Here is a 22,960-nt window from a genome sequence, read left to right on the forward strand (position 1 = left end):
GCACTAAAGACAGCAAAGTCATTTCGTTTGTAAAATATCAATGAAATGTGAAACTTGCTGGGAAACCAGAAACAACAGAGATCACTATTTTTTTTAAAAATGGTTCTGTTTAAACCCAGATCATTAATAGCAATAGCACTTAGACTTAGTGCTTTCCAGCCCTCTCTAAGCGGTTTACAGTCAGCCTCTTGCCCCCAGCAATTTGGGTCCTCATTTTACCCACCTCAGAAGCATGGAAGTCTGTGTCAACCTTGAGCCTGGTGAGATTTGAACTGCCAAATTGCAGGCAGCTGGAAGTCAGCAGAAATAGCCTGCAGTACTGCACTCTAACCACTGTGCCACCATGGCTCATTAATCCAGAAAGTGTGAATGGATGCCCTAAATTATACAGAATATCATTATTAATAAATGCCTCTAACCACAGTACAGGTGGCATATAAATTTAAGAATAACAATAAATGAAATTTAAAGTGACTTCCAGAGAGGTTCAGATCTACCATTTGAATACCTCCAGATTATGAGAAATCACCTGACTCTGGGGGCTAAGTCAATCTATAGCAATGACACTTATATACCACTTCACAGTGCTTTACAGCCCTCTCTAAGCAATTTATAGAGTCAGCCTATTGCCCTCAACAACGAGTGCACACCATGGATCGATGGGAGGAAGGGAGGCAGGGAGAGAGGAAGGAAAGAAAGGCAACAACACTAGCAATAACACTTAGACTTATATACTGCTTCACAGTCCTGTGTAAGCAGTTTACAGAGTGAGCCTCTTGCCCCCAACAATCTGGATCCTCATTTTACCGACCTCGGAAGGATGGAAGGCCGAATCACTCTTGAGCTGGTGAGGATCGAACTGCTGGCAGTCGGCAGATTTAGCCTGCAATACTGCATTTCTAACCACTGCGCCACCATGGCTCTACAACTGTTTAATAGACCCAAAATATTGTATGCAAGTAAACATATGGAAATGGTTAAAAAAAGTGCATTGACAAACTCTACAAGAAGCCTTTAATTTGTTTAAGCTACAGCTCTCTTACAAAATGTGTGGGTTTGTTCAGGAGGGTGTATTATTTTATTAGGACAGGGCAGCGATTATAAATGGTTGGAAGCCCTTTAATTAATTGTGACTTATAGATCCAACCAAGTAATGATTCAGAAGCAGGTCGTGTTAAGGACCAGACATCTGAACGGTTGGTCTCTGCTTGAAAGCATGGAAACGAAAGGTGAAGAGATGCAGGTTTTTCTCCCAAGAGCTGTGTTGGTTTGGTTCTCTGCAGTTTTTGCCCTGCGTGTTTTGTTTCCATTTTGTTCAAAAAAATCGGCAGCGCCAATGGTGTTGCAGTGGACTTAACCGGGACTGTGCATTCAGTCCTCCACAAGGCACTCTGGGTGATTTAAGCCTCATTCACCGTCCAGCCACACTTAAAAACGTGGAGAGCACCATTGCCTTGATAAAATCAGTGGTCTTTTTTTTTAATCAGCAAGCCAGGCTAAGAGAAGCATTCGTAACATGGCATGGGTTAAACGCACATCTTGCAATTGTCACACGCACAAACACATACAGGCTATTTTAATTAGCACAGCTAGTGACGAGGAAAACTGTTGAGCATACAGCTAACGGTACTTGCATGCTAACCTCCCTTCTGTCTCCATCGCTCAGTTCTAGCACAGCGTCGGAAAATGTCCGCGTAAGCAGAAAACATTTCCATGGTAATTGTGCCCAATGTGGAAGAGGAAGGGAGCTGTAGCAACTAAGAAATAATTAGAATAATAATTAGCAAGACAAGACACATATGACGGCAATCAGTGAGAATGTTTAACTTCATTTAGAAACTAGTTCTCGGAAGCATTGTTTCCTGCCTTTCCTATTTATGCCCCAATTAAATCTGCCCCTCTATTGTATAATGCTTAAATTTCCTTTAACCTTGAGTCTCTGCTTGGCATTGGAGGTAACTGCCTTCCGCTTTGTTCATCCAGCATTAGGGCAGAGTCAAGTTCTTTGAATTTCTGCGATGCAAAAGATAAATAAAGCTCAGCCTTTAGCTTCATAGGAGATGGTGAGAACAGTTCTGCATGGGAGCCAGAAAAAAGTAGACAGTAGATTAGGGACTGCCATGTTGCACACCTCTGGTCCCAGTCTAAATCTCAGTTCTGTTGCCTTTTGCTGCCTTAGTTCTTAGTAACCAGGATCTAACGGTTACTACCACATTCCAGTTTGCTCTGTCCTGAGTGGGGCTCTGTTTTTTTCAAAGTCTTACTTGAGTACTTTCTGTAGTTCTATTCATAGCTCCAGCTCAAGAGACCATCAGAATATCTCCTGGGCCATGCCTAACATCTGGATGTCTCCAGTAGAAGAGAATGTTTGTAGCTCGGGGTCCTTAGTCGTCTCTGAGCTTGGGAACACCTGTGGGTGTTTCATGACCTAACTCGGTAACATCATTAGTGCTAGAAGAGAATGGGATTTGCAGAGTGGAGAAGAGGAGGAGGTCTGTAGGGTTCTTGGTGCTCTCTTGGGCTTCGTGGTTTCCTTGCAGACATTTAATCACCCAACTAAATAACATCAACAGTGCTAGGAGGAAGAGTGGGATTTGTTCTCGTTTTAGTCTCTGTCCCACTCCCTGATGATCTTTTCTTAGAATTTATGGCAGCCTCATCTTTGCTATTTCCCCTTGGTCCTTTGTTCTTTATCATGTCTTTTGTTAGCTAATGAAAAGCCGTCTTTGAAAATCCCGCTGTTTGATGTTTTTAGAGCAGTCACAGCACTTCGTATTCTTTTTTAAAAAAGAACTTTTGTTTTGCCTCTTACATATTTTAAGGTGTTTTTCCAAACAATCTTTAAAAGGCCATGTAAAAAAATTTTTTGGGGGGAGGGGGGTTTGTTTCGTTTTTTAAAGTTTCCTGATTTTCAGAGGATAATGCAGCTTGGCGTAAGAAATGGTTGGTCTCCCAACGTCTTTCTTAAGTTAAACGACAGTCTCTTCTTTTTTCCTCCTCCGCCACCAGCAAAACAGAAATTAGAAGACCGGTTGGCAGCTGCAGCAAGAGAGAAACTAGCCCAGGCTTCCAAAGAATCGAAAGAGAAACAGCTTCAAGCAGAACGAAAGAGAAAAGCCGCCCTCTTTTTGCAGAACCTGAAGAATCCACTGTCAGACATGGAAGTTGAAAAAATGGAGGAAAGTGCCTTTAACATGGAGGTGAGCAAAGGAGACACGGTTTACACTGCAGTGGGAATTTGTAATGGCAGGTGGGAAAAACCTTGAGGAGGGGGCAAAGAGATGCTGCTAAGGGAAGCATCGGGAAAAGAGACAGCCCAGAGCTGCATAACAGATGGAGAAAGATGCTCAGAAGGGACCCTCCCTAGTTTCTCAAGATGTAAAGGAAGTGACTGTAATGGTGTGTGGGAAAGACCTCGGGAGATGGAGGGAAGGAACGCTGCTTATTGAATGGTCAGATAAGAAACTGCATCATAGTTTTTGAAAGTCATCGTTCTGAGGAATGAACTCGGGGAAGTCGGGACTCTGATGCTTTGTAAAGAGATCCTTTATTGAGCACATCATATCGGCACTTAGAAAGGTGAAGCTAGTTCAAAATTATTCTCATGCTTAGGGATAGTTAAAAGAATAAGACCTTCCCAGTCCAGATGTAGGTTCCCGCTCAACTTGATCAGGTATCCGTTGACATGACCTTGGTTCTCATGCCGGCTGGTAGATGTCATGGCTAGCTGGCTGAGGCACCACATTCCTGAATGTGTCCCCCCTCCCCCTGAACGGCAACCAAGAAATAAAGCAGAAATAAGTATGGCTCCAGCTGAAGTAGTTTTGCAGGTTGACACCCAGGGCTGTACAATCGGTGGAGAAAGACCTCTTAGAAGGCACCCTCCCTAGTTTCTTAGGCTGTAATGGCATGTGAGAAATGCCATTGGGAGACAGGGAGAAGAGATGCTGCTTAGGGAATGGTCAGATAAGAGACAGCATAGCCCAGAGCTGCATAAAGAACGAAGAAAGAGGCTAAGAAGGGACCCTCTCTAGTTTCTTATTCTTTAAAGGAGATGGCTGCTATGGATGTATGAGAAAGACACTGAGAAACGGGACAGAGAGAAGCTATTTAGGGAATGTTCAGATAAGAGAGTCAACTCCCAAAGCCTTTCTAGGCTGCTCTCAAGTTGTCATAAGCAGAAAAGGGGGAGATCTGTCGGAGCAGGTCACAAGCACATTCCACACATTACCTTCCTCCAAGGTTGGATCTCAGATTACCAGAGCCAGTTTGTGAGGCGTGGGTTCTACAGCACGGGAAAGTGCCTCGTTGGAGAATTGTGATTTATGACACAGCCTGAGAGGAAGGGGGAAGCAAGGTCATAGTTGAGCTGTAAATTACGTGTGGCAGAGTTGCCTACACTTGGGAAGCTGCCGACATGTTGCTTCTACTAAATAACTGGATTTCTTTTGAAACTTGGCTCGAGGCTCATGAGTTAATTAGAGGCTAGTGAGTTAATTAGGACTTTCATGGGAGCCCTGACAAAGAGACAGCATACCCCACAGCTGCATAATGGATGGAGAAGGAGGCTCAGAAGGGACCCTAGTTTCTCATCCTGTAAAGGAGATAACTGTAATGGTATGTGGGAAAGGCCTTGGGAGATGAAGCAAAGTCACATGATTATTTAGAGACCAGTCAGATAAGAGAAGGCATGGCCCTCAGCTGCATAGTAGGTGAAAGAATCTCAGAAGGGACCCTCCCTAGTTTCTCAGGTTGTAAAGGAGACAATGGGAGATTTGTACTTTCTGACTTGCAAGATTCTATTCATGTAGCTTTACAATAAAGTAGAATTACTTCCTCTGTTCGTGTTCCCCGTCTGGTCCACCATAGTAAAGCTGACAAAATTTGCCAAGAGGCTGTTTTTAAGGGCAGGCAAGGGGAGAGCTACCAGTACTGCTGAAAACATTAATGTTGATTGAAATTGAGTAAGGAGTACTCTTTAAAGGAAGGAAGGTGGGGGAAATTGTCTAAAATGAACCACACGCTGGTCTTTGGGGAAATAAAGAATTGTGATAAATGGGCTCGGCCCACTCTTCCCGATATCTCCAAAATGAGGCAAATCATCCAAGTTCAAAGGGCAGGGTTTTTTGGATTTGCTAAACTATGGGGTGGGGGTGGGGAGGGGAGATGCTAAAATTGGCATTTCTAAATAAAAGCATACATAATTTGCATTTCCCAAACACATTCGTGAACCAGAATTATCCCTCCAGATAACAACGTATTTTTCAAGGAGCAGCATTGCATTGGGGGAAGCGCACATGTTCAAAAATGCTCACGTATTGGAGAAACCACTTGCAGTAATGAAGCCTATTAGGATAAATCCATAGACACATAAACAAATGTGTTTATGCCAGGTGAAATGAATTTATTTAAGATTCGGTACCATTGTGCTAATTGAAAACAGTTGCAAACATCCTTCCGCTAAAAAACTTGCAGCGTCGGCTGAGTTTTCTGCATCTTCTTCAGTCCTGGAGTTTTTTTAAGATTTGGAATTTTCTTCTTTTTTTTTTCCAGTCGAGGTCAGGCATTTTAGGCAACATTGCATGCTGAAAGCAAAGCCAACGGTGGGACTGATACTATTTTTGAACAAGTATGATGGTGTTTCTAGCCCTCAGCATATACCGGGCGAGAAACCGCTTGAAAACCGGAGGCAAGAAACTCACTTTGCTAACTTTGCATCATCCTTAATTCCGTCGAGGCGGTGCATTAGAACCGATAGAAGCTTCTGTTTTATTAATTACTGCTTTTCTTCATCTTGCTTGTTTAGAAAGGGGTGGATCTGGGGTATGAAGCAAAGGGGGGGAAAAACACTGAAGAGCTCTGAGGGGATGTAGTGTTGCCAGGAGCAACCTAAGAACTACAGTTCTGAAAATAATTGTCCCTGGAAACTTGGGGACTTGCTAGCGCTAACGTGGCTCCTAAAAACAAGTTTGGGGGCCTCAAAACCAGGGCAGAGAACTCAAATTAAATTCCTAAGGAACAAAAGCATATTGTGCTTGATCTTTGGCACTCGAGAGCTGGCAGCAGCTGTCTAAGCGTTCTCATTAGGCAAAAAAAAAAAATAGTCTGTATTGAGGAAATAAGATTATTTTTTTTTCCTCTCCCTCTAAGGGATGATCAGTCATAGCCGAAGCCCCCAAGGAGCAGGTGGTACTTTGGCTCTTCCGATCTGTTTATTTAATCATCCCTGCCTGCGGTTGGGAGGCGGGCAGAGAAGTTGGCATTTTGCAAAGTGCCCACTCTTCCGTGCCTATAACGGGAAAGCTTCGGAAGTATGTGGGAGAGATCCTGGTAGGCATAGATTCCCCTAGTCGAAGCTGGGAGGTGGTTGGTTTCCAAGCTACTGTAACCAAGTGGAGCAGTAAGTACTTATCTCCTTTATCTTAGATTGGTGTTTCTTAACCTTGATAACTTTTAAGATGGGTGGACTTCAACTCCCAGAATTCCCCAGCCAGCAAACTGAAGTTGAGTTGAAGTCCACCCATCTTGCATCCAACCAAGTCCAATCATAAGTACCTCTCTCCTTACCTTAGATCAGTGTTTCTCAACCTTGATAACTTTTAAGATGGATATACCATAACTCAGAATTCTCCAGTCAGTAAGCTGAAGTTGAAGTCAAGTTGAAGGCCACCCATCTTATATCAAACCAAGTTCAACCAAATAGAGCAATAAGTACCTCTCTCTTAGATCAGTGTTTCTTTTTTTCTTTCTTTCTTTCTTTCTTTCTTTTTTTTGAAAAAAGTTTTTTTTTATTTTTTCAAAACAAACCACATACAGTATACTTTTTTAACAAAATATCAGTCGGGTACATAGTCAAACCCAATCCAATTTTCCACCACCCTCTTTTATACTTTATCAGATATATTTCCCTTCCCACTTTTTTAATTTCACTATTTGCATATCTCTAATATAAAATTCAATCTAACCCTCTGTCCTGAATGCCCTTTAATCAAGTCTAGTCCCCCCATTTTTTTACCCCCTTCTTATCTCTATCTATATTAAAGCCCTGTATTCCAATTTACAAATTTCTTTTTTCAATCCTTATATCATCAACATCCATAATTCCATTACATTTCCATAAGCATCTTTTAAAAAATATTATTCTTAATTTTATCAAAAGAAAAACAAAAACAAAGGAAAAAGACAAAGTAATACCAGCTAATATTCATTATTTCAAAAGATCCCTTCTATGTTTAATTCTCATCTTTTTAATATCAAAAGATCTCTTATGTATTTAATTCTCATCTCTTTAATATTTCAATCTTAATGTAGAATAATTCCCTTCTTGTTTTTCTTTAAAGTTCCTTGCTTTAAAACTATATATCTTATATTTCAGTAAATTCTGCCCATTTCCATAACTTCAATATCAGTCATTTTTTTTATCAATAAAGATTTTAAAATTATTATTCTTAATCTTATAAAAGAACAAAAGTAAAAAGGAGCAAACATTTCTCTTTATTTCAAAAGGTTTCATGCTTATATTTATGTATTCTCATCTCTTAGAAGTTTTATTCTTAAACTATTTCAATTCGATTTGTTATTCGCTTAAAAAATCAGTGCTTTCCTTAGCTTATCCTATATTTCTATTGGTTCTCCTTTTTCCCTCTTCCCCCCTTCTTTGTATCTCTCTGGTAATCTCTGTATAATCCTCTAAATTTATATTTTAACATCATAAATTCTTTATTCACTGTCACTGCTAAAAACAGCTCTAGTTTTTTCTAAATCATTATTTTCCATCCAGTCTTATAGTTGTTTCTTGTATTCCTTGCTCAAAAATCCTTTATGTGTTTCTCTTGTTTTCAGTTGTTCTCTGTTTCATTCTTTGAAGTTGTAACTCTTGTTCTTGTGAAAGTCGGACAGCTTGTTGATAGAGACCTCCCTTAAAGTTCTCACCATGCTTGTCACAGTCATAAAAGGTTTTCAATAATGACCGAGTGCTCTTCCGCCTCTTTCTTTCACTTTATAGTCCACAGATCCAATCCACAATTAACAAAAGTATCCATTTTGTTTCCTTTACTTAGAGCCGCGCCTGTTTTGTTTCAGTTTGTTTTTTTTTCTTTTTCCAATTTGTCCCATTTAAAATCCATAACTTCAATTTAATAATTTGCTTAATTCAAATCCATAGAAGATAGAGGAAATCAGAGATATCCCATCAAAGTCCAATTTAAAATCCTCAGTTTTTTTCTCTTCTTCCCTTTATAATCTTTAATCAGTTATTAAAAACTTCCAGATTGTCCAGATTCCAACTTTAATTAGAAGTTCTATTTTCCTCTTTTTATTTGAAGGCTCTAAACTTCAATTTCAAAAGCTGATTTTTTGTCAGGTCTTCGGGTACTGTTTCCGTTTCTTTTAGTCAATTGTATTAACAGTCCTTGTCAATTTAGCCGCTATTCTAGGGTTTTGAAAGTTTATTGCAAATATCAATTTTAAGATGCCTCACCGTGAGTTGGTGTTCTCTCACCCGGCTTCAATATTTTGTCCAATTCACCGCTTCAACTTCCTGCACGATCTTATGTGGCCGTCCCTACTTTGGCAGCTTGTAATGGCTGCGGTCCTCATCGCTGGGTTGAAGGCAAAAGGCCAGTGCTGCTGGGAATTTGCAACTTCCCTGTTCACTCTGACGGTTCCTTCTTTCTTCGCTGTCCCTGCAGGACAGCTATGGTCCATTACGGACTTCCATAGCGATGGGAATTTCAGCACTCCCCCAGAGCTCCCAGGGTTCATGTCCGTCTCGTCGCGACGCTGGTTACGCCTCTCCAGATCAGTGTTTCTCAACCTTGATAACTTTTAAGATGGATAGACCTTAACTCCCAGAATTCCCCAGCCAACAAGCTGAAGTTGAGTTGAAGTTCACCCATCTTACATCCAACCTAGTCCAATCATAAGTACCTCTCTCCTTATCTTAATTCAGTATTTCTCAACCTTGGCAACTTTTAAGACGGGTGAACTTCAATTCCCCAACCTTCAAGCTGAGGTTGGCGTTGAGTTGAAGTCCACCCATCTTAAAAGTTGCAGAGGTTGAGAAATCCTGCTTTATATCATCTGCCCAGTGAATATTTACAGACCCAACACAAGATATAGAATGTTTCTGACCCTAGTTAAATTTTACTAAGCCTTAATTTCAACATCTCTTAAGATTAAGGCCAACATACTTCCAAAAAATACTCTCTCTTAAAGCAACTTTTCCCATAGAAAGCTCCCATGGATGCTTTAACCTCCTAACTCCAAGCAACATCAGGCAACATCAGTGTTGGAATCCAAGAATGACTTACATTGGGGATAAGATGCCTCAAAAAGATTAGCTGATATTTCTATTGTTCATGAAAGAGTGTCCCAAAAGAATCATCTAATCTCTGGGCATTTTGATCATTGCTTCCTTTTTATCTTCCTTTTGCAAGCCAACAAAACCATAATTAAATTCACTCTTTGGGGAGAAAATTTAGCTTGTCAGAATATTTTTGTGTGAAGATTCCTAATGGCAAATTCTTGGGGCTCGTTTCCTGTGGTTTCTTCAGCCAAAGGCACGAAATCCAATCCTATGAAAGGCAGAACCATTCACCTTGGATACCATCTGGAAAGGCAGCTTAGAAATCATTTAGATCTTGATTACACTCGATTTAACTACAAGCTTTAAACTGCAGGCGTGTTTTGTGTTGATAAGAAAAAAAAGGCCCTTCTCTTAAGTCTTTAAACTTAATTGCTCTGCAAGCTTTGGCAAAGATTCCCATAAAACTGTTGGATGGGTTATCAGGTCTGAATTGCTGCTGCAGAGCTGAAGCCGAGATCTCCTAGTATCTAATTCTGCAAGATTGGTTTCAGCCTTCTGACAGTTTCTTTAGTTCATTGACCAAAAACTTGGAGAATCACAGCGGAAACTGTTGTAGCAACCAGCTAACTGAATGTGTGAACACCCAGCCAGCGGTTTCGTCAGCAATCTGTGTTTAAGCAGAACATGGCCTGACCCGTATATCTGAATCCCATCATTATATGTGTTCACTGTACAGTAATTTCGGATGCATCATTTTCTGGTTCTCAATTTCAAGGGACTGTTTTCACAGCCCTGAGCTTCCTTATTATCTTGTTCTTTCTCTTGTTCTGATTTTATTTGATTCTTGAGGTGGGGGTGTTCCCTCCTCTTGTTCTTTCATGTTTGGGCCGTTGTTTTGCTCTTGGTGCAGAGGTCTTTTCTCTTTGCGGTGTAAAACTTCCAACGCATCTTTGGGTAATGACATCTTGAGCAAACTCAGTAGAAGGATCATAAATTCTCCATCAACAGGGGAGAATAAACATTATCTTAGCAAGAATGTGACGGCTGCTGGGAGGATCTATATTACAGCCGTCTGTTTCCCAGTAATGAAGACAGAGCTATATCTTAAAACCTAGGTGTTTTTTTTTTCCTGGAATGGGAAAATCCGATTCAATTAAAATTTCCATCACGTCTGTGTAAGCTCGTGAAAGCACATCAGCTTAAGGACTGAAGTATAAATCAGAGGCCAATGACTTAAATTTAAGACTTCATGTACACAGAATAGCAGCGAGAGCATCTTAGTGTATAAGTTTGATATTTTTTTTTTGATCCAATGTGCCTTAGGTATTTTTGAGTAAAGTGCTTAAACCCCAAAAAGATTAATATTCTTAGCTTAATTCTGTGAGTCCATGGATGGTTTGAATTATCAATTCAGAGATAGCTTCCGAGGTACGAATGACGTTCCTTCAGGTGGTTCTTGAGAGAGATTCCTATACTCTCCATGAATTGGAGACTTCAAGAAAAAGAAAATGTGATGCTTCTGCTAAAAATAACTGGAATTGTATGTAAATGAGGCTTCTTTGTTTTAAATCTCCTCTAATAGCTTTTGTGTTTTTAATAGCACTCTTTGTGGTTATTAACAAGCACATGGAAATGCAGATTTCAAAAGATAATGAATATCTTTAATTGCTCCCAAGCAACAATTCTTGTAATTTAAAGCGGTTGGTGTGAATGACATACTAAATTATATATTATTAGCCCACTAACAAATTTCAAGGGTCCCTGTCACCATCACCCATCCCGCCCTTCCTTCCCTCTTCATTTCGTTTAAAACTTATTTTTTGGAGCTTGTTCTTCCGAGTGGAGCAATCTTCAAGTTTGATTGTTTTGTTACGGTTGGTTGTCCAGATGATGCGTGGTGCATCTGATGTGGTTGAGAATTAGAACGTGCACATTGTTGACAGTTTAGATGAATTTATGACAGTGAAAGAGCCTAACCCACCTTGTTTTTGGAGTTGGGCCTGGATCTGAAACTGGAAAAGGCACACTTCTTCGGCAAAAATGGCAAAATAGTCTTTGCAGCAGTTGCTATTTAGAATGACATTTCAAGTAGAACAGAGCAAGACGTGTGATCTGCATGGCTGTCAAGTTCTCCCTGAAGGTGGAATCTTTGAAACCTTGTCCTGTCCTAAGATGGGTGGACCTGGACTTGGGAGATGAGACCACCTCAGTATAGACAATCCTTTTTTTTTCCCCAATTTTTTTTTCATACTACTTCCAACAATTTAACCATTGTAAAATACATTCAATTATCCAACATTTATTCCTCCCCATAAATTATGCTCAATCGGGCCTTCCCAGTCACTACTCCCTTCCTTAAACCTTTCTATTCTACCCTTCTCTACCTTCTTTTACTTTCTCCACCTTCCTCCACCTCACTTTCCTACTTCCTCTCCTCTTTCCCACTTCTCACTTCTATCCTTTCTAACCCTCTCACTTCCCCTCCTTCTTCTCCCCCTATTACCTACCTACCTACCTACTTTCTTCCTTCTCTCTTCTCCTCTCTCCCTACCCTTTCCCTTCTGGAGTGGTTGCTGAGCAGGCCCGATTTTGCACCATTCCAACTTGATTAATTCTTCAATTGTTCGTGTACATTGGCAATCAATCAATCTATAATCTTCCCCCTTCCCCCTCCCTTTCCCCTCCCCCCCCAAGACTTCCCAGAACAAAATACAGGGTGTTATATCTAACAAACATAATCTAAAATATAACAGTATAGACAATCTTGTGTGGTTGTCTTCTCCACATAACAGCTTCTGATGAGGAGAGGCAGGGAAGAAGGAGAACAAGATAAGTGAGCTTGTCTTAGGGAGGCTGAAGAACCTCATAGTTTGATGATGGATTTTTCTTCCCGGAATATTTTTTAGACACCTTACAACCTAAAAACAATAGTTTTGGAATACGTTTGTAAAAAAAAAAGTTCATCAGTAATGTGCAGTAACTTGTGAATAGCTCAGGGGACGACATTCATATATCTAAAATATATTTTGGAGTTTTTATTTTGAGAATAGAATAGAAAATAGAACAGAGTAGAGTAGAGTAGAAATTAGAATAGAATAGAATTCTTTATTGTCACTTTGAATGTACATTAATCGGCATACATTCAAATGAAATTACATTGCATACAGCTTTCAAAGTCCACCTCTAATATAAATATAAATATGACAAAATCAATCAATCAATATGCATGTACCAAGAGAAACAAATCTTGCAAGCTTACCAGACGGACCTAGCATGGGCCTAGTGTGTTGTATGATACCAACATTCATAGAACCATAGGGCTGGAAGGGCCCTCGGTGGTCTTCTAGTCCAACCCCATATGTTGTGCAGACCCAGTTAGTGTGCAAAAATCCACATCAGCAGCTGACGCCATGCTGAGCTCTTTTTGAAAATACGCAAAATATTCCCTGAAGTGGTTGGCTTTTTATTCTTTATCACCGCCTTGTTATCCTTACCTCGCGATGGTGGTTTAAATCCATTATACGTGGCTCACTTCAAAAGAATTTTGCAAAATGGCCGCATGGCGGGAACAGGGATTCCTGCTCTCGAATCAAGGTTTTGAACCAGGCGCTGACATTTGTCATCCTTAGAACTGCGGCTCATCTTACTGCCAAAGTTTATATCCTTTGAAACTTTTGGATTCTGCCTCTGTCCGCCTCCTCCCTTTGAGTTTTCTAATATGGTAATGGGCTGTCACAGTAACCCTGATTTGCTACAGGTTTATAAATGTTAGTAAGCACTTATCCAGCTTTACATCCCAGGGTTTAGCTGGCAGTTTCCATTTGCTGTATATCAGCCCAAGCTGGTCAATATCTCGACCCTGGCAAACGTAATAGAAGTTGGAAGGGTGCCTGCCTTCCTTCATAAACCAGGGATAATTGACATTCAGAGGGAGAGAATTGATTACATAAAAGGCCTGTAAGAACTCAAAAGAGCTGCTCAAATACCTCTTAGCAAGCATTAACTCCGAGGGCTCCAGGTTGAAGAATGGTCCGGCTAATCACCCCTTTGCTTTATTTCATCCCGTTCCTGGTTTATGCTTTTCATTATCCTTCCTAAGATAACTTGCCATTTATCTTTGTTGCTAAATCTTAACTGACAACTAGAGGCAGATTCCCCTTTCCTCAGGGGAGGAAGGGTTTCTTGATGATACCTTTGGCAGCATCTTCGGCTTGGCCCGCGTTCCTTTTTTTGTAATGTGTGCGGTTTATACGTTTGTGTCCGTCATCACTTTTAAACATTTGCGCGATTGACGCAATTCATCCCCTGAATGTATGTTGGTTTTTGGTTTTTGTTTTTTTTTTTACATTTTTGAACTGCCCATCTCCCTCCGAGAAAGACCCTTGGCCGTGTCCAGTAAAACGTTAAAATACAAAAACAGCACATGAGAATTAAATTAAAATCTTAAAAATTTAGGATTGGAAAGGAGGCAAGATGCTGGACCCTATTAAAATTAGTTAAAGGGGCAAAGGGAAGGCTCTCGGGACCCCACACAAGGTCAATTGATGAAGTAAAGGGAGTCCTTGACTTAGGACTGGTTGCTTAGTGACTTCAAAGTTGTGACAGACCCCCAAAACAGGATTTACAACCTAGATTAGAAGTTCTGACATCTGGAGGGCTGTGATCCTGGGGCCAAATTTTGGACACCTGACACACCTGTCCACACTTATGACCATTTGCAGCATCCTGCAGTCACATGATCGTTTCCTAGGAAACCAAGTCCCCCCTCTTCCTCTCCCCCTTCCTTCAGAGCCCACACCACCACCAACTCCTCAATTGAGACCCTCCCACCCCAATTCTCCCCTTTGAGGGCCCCCAATTCTCCCCTTCCGTTTTCCAGCAAAAAAAACAAACAAACCCCACAGCCCATAGAGGACAATGGATTCACTTAACAAAACTGCAGCATTCGTTTAACAAACCACTGCCCAAAAGGTCGCAAAATCGAATTTGGTCGGGTGGTGTTAATAACTCTGGTGACAACTCTGGTGACTCAGCAATTCAAATTGCGGGTTTTCAGTCGTGTTCGTAAGTCGAGGACTACCTGAAGAGACGCCGACTCCTTTCTCCTCTGTCCAGACGACCATCTCTTCTTCTCCCTCCTTCTGCTACCGGCTTTTGTCCAGACATAGAACATCAAAGGGTGCTCAAGAAATGCCCATCACCGATCTGTGGGAAAAAAAACCGAAGAGAGAGAGAAACATGCCTTATCAGATTTAGCAGCGATTAAATGCTTCTTGAAGGAAAGCGACATTGTTTGTGCTTGAATGGTGATGCCGAGTTCCGCCTTGCCTTCCAACAAAGTATTGATTCCCTCAACACAGCTTGATAAAAACATTTCTGGGACTCAGCTTTTGACATTTTAAGGACTCCTCGCCTGAAACTCCTTTCATTTCCAAAACACTTTCCGATGGTTTTGTTTTGTTTATTTTTTTTGTGATGGCTGCAGGTTTTTTTATTACTCTTATCAACCTATTTTTCCCTCCCCCGAATAAATTTAAGTTAAGTTTGTTTATTTTATTCTAGAAACCGGTCAGTGTTGGCCTCTCTTTATATATAAGTGGCTTGCCTTGGATAGCCCAATCGAGAAACTGCCAACTCAGACAAGCAAGCTAACACTAAACAACAGTCTAATCAATGAGCCACCAAGAGCACTCCCACCAACACTGACAGGGCAAAGTGTTGTATATAAACAGAGAGCAAACCCCACTCTCTTCCAGCACTGATGATGTTACCTAAAAGGGTCTTGAAACGTCTGCAAGAAAACAACCAAGTTCAGACAGCACCTACCCCTCCTCTGTAAACCCCACTCCCTTCTAACACTGATGATGTTATCTAGTTGGGTTATGAAACATCTGAAAGAAAGGAACCAAGCTCAGAGAACACTAAGGACCACACAATCCTCCCCCTCCTCTGCAAACCCCACTCCCTTCTAGCACTGATGATGTTGTCTAATTGGGTAATGAAACATCTGCAAGAAAAACCATCAAGCTCAGAGAGCACCAAGGACCCACAATCATCCTCCTCTTCCCATTCCTTTCTAGCAATGATGATGTTACCTAGTTGGGTAATGAAACGTCTGAAAGAAAGCAACCAAGCTCAGAGAGCACCAAGGACCCACAATTTTTTTTTATTTGCATTTGTATCCCGCCCTTCTCCGAAGACTCAGGGCGGCTTACACTATGTCAAGCAATAGTCTTCATTCTATTTGTATATTTATATACAAAGTCAACTTATTGCCCCCAACAATTTGGGTCCTCATTTTACCTACCTTATAAAGGATGGAAGGCTGAGTCAACCTTGGGCCTGGTGGGACTAGAATCTGCAGTAATTACAAGCAGCTGCTGTTAATAACAGACTGTCTTAGCAGTCTGAGCCACCAGAGGCCCACAATCCTCCTCCTCCTCCTTCTCTGCAAACCCCACTCCCTTCCAGCACTGATGATGTTACCTAGAAGGGTCATGAGACACCTGCAAGAAAAAACCCAGGACCCCACAGTTCAACCCTGAGCTACAAGCATTCGTCCCCATTGATTCCTCTTCATGGCTCAGTGTAGTCCACTCCTCAAATCCTGCTCCTTTCAATTAGTCCAGAGCATTGCCTGGAATATTAAAAAAAAAAAAAAGGCACTTTCTCTGAAGATCAAATTAAAGAAGCTCTTTGCCAGAACAGCCAAAAATCTGTATGTTCTCAAATTGGTACCCTGGAAAAAAAAAATGAGTGCTTTACAACCTCCGGCATTTTTGACACTGTTTTTATAACCAGAGAGTTAGAGGCCTATAAGATATTATTTCTGCAAATGCTGGAAATAAACTTTGCTTCCATCTCCCATCTTTCTCTGTCACCCCACCCTACCCCCCACCCCACAACAAAACCATCTTATCCTCTCTGCCCTGACGTGTCTCTTGTGCATTTCTGTCTTCTACACTTCAGCAAACGTTTTGGCGTTTTAATTAGAGCTTTTTCGGCTCCCTTGACAGATGTCTCAGCACCAGGGACCGGCTTTTGATTTTTATCCTAAGCAAAGCTTTCTCAAGAGTCTGCTGTGAAACTTCAGAAAATGCTGCTCAGAAAAGGGGGGGGGAAAGGTCATTTGCCCACTTCTTCCTCTTCTCCCACCCCCCCACCCCCCCCTTCGGTTCTTTTCATGCTTTGAAAAGACTTGCTTTATCCGTGCTTGGAAATTGTGCAGACTTATGTCCTTTTTGGATTTTTCAATTTCTCTTCTGGGCTGACCATTGTCATGCTCATTTCTTCTTCCTTTTTTTTTCTTCTTTTTTCGGAAAGAGGATTCTTTTTGAAACGGTAAAGGGACCAAAAACGCAAGGATTTGTCCAGGCGGGCAGCAGGAATCTAGGGTAGCACCAAAGGAAACAAACAAACAGGAGAGGTTGTATTCATACAACATCCTTAATCTGGTTCTAGGTCTGTCGAGATTCTCAGTCATCCAGGTCATGGTGTCCCAAAAGTGCTTTTTTTTTCAAGAGGCAACTGGACTTTCTTGTTTTTTCCTTTTGAAGATGTTTCGCTTCTCATCCAAGAAGCTTCTTCAGCTCTGACTGGATGGGGGGGAATAGAAGGATTTATACTCCTTGCAGACAGCTGGTCATTTGCATCCCTTGAGAGAGGGTCGTTGAGGCTACTTGGAGGTTTATCTATGTCCTCAGGGTCATGTGAGTGAAATGGCTTTCCAGAGGAAAAATTGCAGACTACAGGAACCAGGAGCACCACTCAGGTGACCCTGAGGACACAGATAAACCTCTAAGTGGCCTGAACAACTATCTAAAAGGATGCAAATGACCATCTGTCTGCAAGGAATAAAGGATGCAAATGACCAGCTGTCTGCAAATCCCTCCATTCCCCGCTATCCTGTCAGAGCTGAAGAAACTTCTTGGGTGAGCAGTGAAACATCTTTAAAGAAAAACAAGAAAATAGTTGCGTTTTGGGACTGGTCCTAGGTTATTCTAAGCATCAAGCGTCCCCAACAGGATGGCTTTGCACCACAGCCCCAAAGCAAATCGGAATCAAACCAAGGTTACCAGGTCGTGTGAACGTCCTAGCTGAGAGCATTTGCGTGAACATAGGTGCCTTCATCATGTAGACCCTTCTTCTTCTTCTTCTTCTTCTTCTTCTTCTTCTTCTTCTTCTTCTTCTTCTCCTCCTCCTCCTCCTCCTCCTCCTCCTCCTCCTCCTCCTCCTCCTCCTTCTCCTCCTTCTTTTTCTCCTCCTCCTCCTTCTCCTTCTTCTCCTCCTCCTTCTCCTTCTTCTTCTTCTCCTCCTCCTCCTTCTTCTTTTTCTCCTCCTCCTTCTCCTTCTTCTCCTCCTCCTTCTCCTTCTTCTCCTCCTCCTCCTCCTCCTCCTCCTCCTCCTTCTCCTCCTCCTCCTTCTTCTGAAAGAGGTGCTTTTAAAGTTTTCAGAAACATGGTGATCTTCTAAAATAAGCCAAGGCAGCTAAATTTAGAAGCGTTCGATGGACCCAGCAATTATCCTCTGCTCTTCCAGCATCGAGGAAGACCATCTCTTATTGATCCATCCGGTCAGAGGTCGTGCAGGGCTGAAGGTGTAGCGATGGTGGAATTTCAGCCTAATGATGAAGCCTTTCCAGGTCACATTTAAAAGAACTAGAAATTGGATGCTGACTCAGATGTCCTGCTGTCATTCGTGGTACAAATTTCCAGATCCAGGAGAAGTTACCTTAAGGGCTGCATTTCCCTGGATTGGAGCTTTAAATGGACATTGAAAAGCACAAACTGAGAATGCGGCAAACGCAAAACAAGATCCTTGACTTACGGCCTCAATTGAGCCCAACATTTCTGTCGCTAAGCGAGACATTTGTTAGGGGTGTCTCACCCCCATTTTACTGTTTTTCTTGCCACCGTTGTTAAACGAATCACCGTAGTCATTAAGTTAGTAATCATGGTTAGTTAAGTGAATCTGGCTTCCCCATTGAGTTTGCTCGTCAGAAGGTCGCAAAAGGGGATCATGAGACCCTGGGACAGATTAACAGAGTTGGAAGGAACCATGTAGGTCATCTAGTCCAACCCCCCTCCCCCCCCCCCCAGCCTAAGCATAAATATGATCATGCGTTGATCATGCGACCATGGGGATGCTGCAACAGTCTAAGTGTGGAAAATGGTCATAAATCCATTTTTTTTCAGTGCCTTGTAACATTAAACGGCCACTAAACAAATGTTGTAAATCGAGGACTACCTGCAGTGGTAGGAATTTCATGATCCAATAGAAGTTACCTGAAATGGTGCATTTCCCTGGGTGGTGGTTTAAATGCACCTTGAAAAATAAAAACTGAGACTACAACATAAGCAAACCAGATCGGTATTCATATCCTGCACAGGCGGTCCTCGGTTTATGACCGCAATTGAGACTGGAATTTCCATCGCTAAACAGTGCTCCTGTTCTTGAGCCATACCCGATTTCATGGGCTTTTTTTTTTTTTCTATGGACGTTAGGCAAATCATGCAGTCATTAAGTGAATCCAGTTTCACCCCTTGACTTTGCTTGTGGGAAGGTTGTAACGACCCACCTGTTGGAAATATGTGTTGTGGTCCATCAGCAGCCTACGGAGATGGCAACAGAGTCAGACAGCGATGAGGCTGAGGTGAGGCCAGGGCCATTGGGAAGTGAGGTGCGGACTCCAGAGCCTCCAGAGACTGATAGTAGTGGGGCAGAGGGACAGGAGGAGCCTGTTCCTAATGCATGCATGAGAAGAGCTGCCAGAAGGCAAGAGCAGCTCAAGCAGAGAGGACAACTCTCTGCTTGAGAGTAAGGCCAGGAGATGATTGGCCCCTCCCATAAGCCTTAAAACAGACCAGCACTGATGTTTCAGCTTGCCAGAAAACGTAGCTGCATTTTCTGCTTCGTGTACATCTTTGTTTTTGTGGCTTCTGGACATTTGCCAGGAAGGGCCTTTGGCAGTTTGCCTAATTGGACTAAGGTTTGTGAGATAACCAAGGAATTTGTATTGGGAGGCATTTGTTTTACTTTGAGTCGAACAACGCTGGGAATGAAGTAATTCCCAGCTGTTCGAATAAAGTTTATTTTTCCACGGACTAAGTTTATTACTACCTACTTGGGCCTGGGTCACAACAATACATGCCTGTTGCCAAGGGCCAAATTTTTGATCTCATGATCGTGGGGATGCTGGGATGGTCATAAGTGCGAGGAGTGGTCGTAAGTGACTTACGTTTCAGTGCCATTGTAACCTTGGTTATTAAAGAAATAGTAATAATACGAGGATTACCCGTCCTCGGTTGCAAAGCGTGGTTTGGTGCCCACCGGTTGTACTCCCACAGCCTTCTTATCCAGCTGAGTTGGAAATGCAGTTCTGCCTTCACACAAATGTGAATTTTAACCTTGGTTATGGTTTGCCTTTGGATTTTTATGTTCAAGCTTGTTATGTAAACCCATTTCTTCTGTTGAATTTGCGATTTCATGTCCTGAATTCACAAAAGAAAAAGTGGTAATTTAATCATTTAAGCATGTTGTACGAACTTAAGCAGTGGTCATACGTTCCGTTATTTAGCTTCAGGAACTTAGTTTCAGAACAAAATGACAGAGTTGGAAAGGATCTTGGAGGTACAGATATACAAATTAACAGATTTGGAAGGGACTTTGTAGGTCATCTAGTCCAACCCCACACAGACCCTACACCATTTCTGACAAATGGCAGTCCAATCTCTTCTTGAAAGCCTCCAGTGATGAAGCTCCCACAGCTTCTGAAGGCAACTTCTGTTCCATCAGTTGATTGCTTTCACTGTCAGAAAATTCCTCCTTATTTCCAGGTTGAATCTCTCCTTGTTCAGTCTCCATCCATTATTCCTTGTCTGGCCTTTGGGTGCTTTGGAAAATAGCTTGACCACTCAAATATTGGAACATTGCTATCCTGTCTCTCCTGGTCTTTCTCTTCACTAGACTAGCCAGGCCCAGGTCCTGCAACCGTTCATCGTATGTTTTAGCCTCCAGTCCTCTAATCATCCTGGTTGCTCTTCTCTGCACTCTTTCTACTGGTTCTCCAAACTGCTGAAAATTTCCGCTACCGGTTCTCCAGAACCTGCTGGATTTCACCCTTGGGTTGACCCCCCTCTTTTTTGTGACAACCCCTCAAATATTGGAAGACTGCTATCATGTCACCCCTAGTCCTTCTTTTCATTAACTTGGTCATCTCCCTGCCCTTGGCTAAAAATATAGGGGTTTTTGTATCCAAACCAAGAAAATGCTGTTAGATCTGATGTGAAATAGTATTTCCTAGTTTCACCAAACATCAAAGAATCTTCTTCCTGCAGATGGACAGAAAGGATTATACATTAATAAAGATTCCATCTTCTCTGTTGGGCATTTCCAGATAATGCTTTAAAATCCTGGAAAGCTTCGGCCAGAAATTTAAATAATGAGTATTTAAATTACTGACTCGAGTAATTAAATTTAAATTAAATCAGTAAGTTTAAATTTACTGACTGAAGTCAGTAAGAAATACTGATTACTGGGCGAGTCGGTGATTCAGCGTTAATGTTCCTTTTCGGGAATATATTCTCAGTCTATATTGCTTTCCATAAAAGTTGGGAAACTCTTTTAACAAATGCTGCTTTTCCTCTTCAACCTCCCCCATATACACCCCTTCCAACAAATCGTAATTACATTTTAACCTGCCCAGGGTTTTTATGCGTTTTGCCCATCCAAATGTTAACGCTGTCCCCAAAACTGTAATTTTGCAGTCAGCGTGGGGAAAAAATTGTCTAGACATCTCTGAATATGAATTTTTTTTTAGGTGGACAAGGAATTGCTACTGAATGTTTATCCCACGCTTAGAGTCATCCAGTCTCTTCTGGGTGGCAGAAGGTATCTCATCAAAAACAGGCTGTCTATCAAAAGAGAGATTATTTCTTTCCATCCGGTCAGGGCTTGTACTGTGGAAGAGGGCTCTAAATTTTAAGATTTCAAGGAGACACTGGACTGCCACCTGTCAGAAATGGTGTAAGATCTCCTATTTGGGTGGGGTTGGACTGGATGACCTGCAGCAGTGATGGCTAGCCTTTTTGCCATTGCGTGGCAAAAGCGGGGGGAGCGCGGGGGAGTCGCATGTGCGCATGCCCGCACCCATAATTCTAGGCTCTCAGCCCCCCCCCCACGCGACCCCTCTGCGCTCCCCCCACTTTTGGCATGTGATGGCATGGGGGGCCCGGTAGTCCCATTTTTTGCCCTCCCCAGGCTCCAGAGGCTTTCTAGGAGTCTGGGAAGGGTGAAAACAGCCTTCCCCACCCCCCGAGGCCCTCCGGAAGCCAGAAACAGCCTGTTTGCCGACTTCCGGTGGGTCTGGAAGGCCCTTTTTTGCGCTTCCCAGGCTCCAAAACCTTTCTAGGAGCCTGGGAAGAGCGAAAATGGCCTTCCCCACCCCCCTGGAGGCCATCCGGAGGCCAGAAATGGTGGGACTGAAGGCAAACAGAACATTTCCAGCCTTCAGAGGACCTCCGGGGGAGTGGGGAAGACCATTTTTGCCCTCCCCAGGCTTCTAGAAAGCCTCTGGAGCCTGGGAAGAGAGAAAAATGGGCCTTCTGGGCCCACCAGAAGTTGACAAATGGGCCATTTCCGGCCTCCGGGGGGTGGGGTAGGTGGTTTTCACCCTCCCCAGGCTCCTAGAAAGGCTCTAGAGCCTGAGGAGAGTGAAAAACAGGCCTTCCCTACCCACCCACCCCAAGGGCCTCCAGAGGCAGGAAACAGCCTGTTTCCCTCGCGCGCTGGAGCTGAGCTCGTGTGCCCACCAATATGGCTCCGCATGCCACCTGTGGCACATGTGCCATAGGTTTGCCATCAAGGTCCTATAGGGTCCCTTCAAACTCTGTTAATCAAAACATTTCTTTATGCCTGAAGCTTGCAAATAAGACTTCTCTTGTGGGACATTTCTTGTTAGTTAGAAGTCTATGGAGATTCTCAGACATCCAGGTCATGGTTGCCTCAAAGGTGTTTTTTTCAAAAGGCAACTGGACTTCCTTTGCTTTTGCTTAAAGACATTTCGCTTCTCATCCAAGAAGCTTCTTCCGTTCATGAACTGAACTTGAGCTTCTTCCTGAACTAAAAAGTACCTTTGGGGCTGTTATTAGAAGCATGAGAATACCACCAGCACCTTGCTGGATGGCTCATCTAATCCAGAAGTAGGTCCTCCCAGTGGTCAGCCAAGGACACAAGGAGATCCACTAGTCTCCCAGCTAATGGCCTTCAGAGGTAGTCCCAAGGCCATCAGAGCTTGATCCCCAGGATTTCTAGATATTAAAAAAAAAATACCTTCTTTGAAGATAGCCATAGTGGTACACCTCATAAGAAATTCCAGAGTTGAATTACCTTGACCTTTTTTAAAAAAAATAATAATAATCCCTTGGTGGGCCCTCATTTTTTGAGAATTCAATTTCAGGTCAACCCCTTCTGGTGGTTCTAAGATGCTGAGGTTCCTACTGTAGAAAGAATGCAGAGACGAGCAATGAAGATGAGAAGGGCTCTGGAAGGCCCTTCCAGATGAACAATGAGGGTACTAGGGATGCTTAGCCTAATGAAGAGGAGGGTTAGGGGAGACATGATAGCCATCTTCCAATAGTTCAAGGGCTGTCACAG

The 22,960-nt window shown here is 42.4% G+C and overlaps 1 protein-coding gene across 7 annotated transcripts in view; it reads left to right on the forward strand.

Moving 5' to 3' along the window:
* The window catches only part of SFSWAP (splicing factor SWAP), a 119,703-nt gene that overhangs the window by 69,389 nt on the left and 27,354 nt on the right, over positions 1–22,960 (forward strand). For all 7 annotated transcript variants that reach the window (XM_058158069.1, XM_058158071.1, XM_058158070.1 and 4 more), the window contains one exon: positions 3,010–3,200. In XM_058158069.1, the coding sequence (XP_058014052.1) occupies positions 3,010–3,200 (191 nt within the window). The remainder of the gene's footprint in view (positions 1–3,009; positions 3,201–22,960) is intronic.

Source organism: Ahaetulla prasina, chromosome 15 (assembly GCF_028640845.1).
Source record: "Ahaetulla prasina isolate Xishuangbanna chromosome 15, ASM2864084v1, whole genome shotgun sequence".
Classification (NCBI taxonomy): Eukaryota; Metazoa; Chordata; class Lepidosauria; order Squamata; family Colubridae; genus Ahaetulla; species Ahaetulla prasina.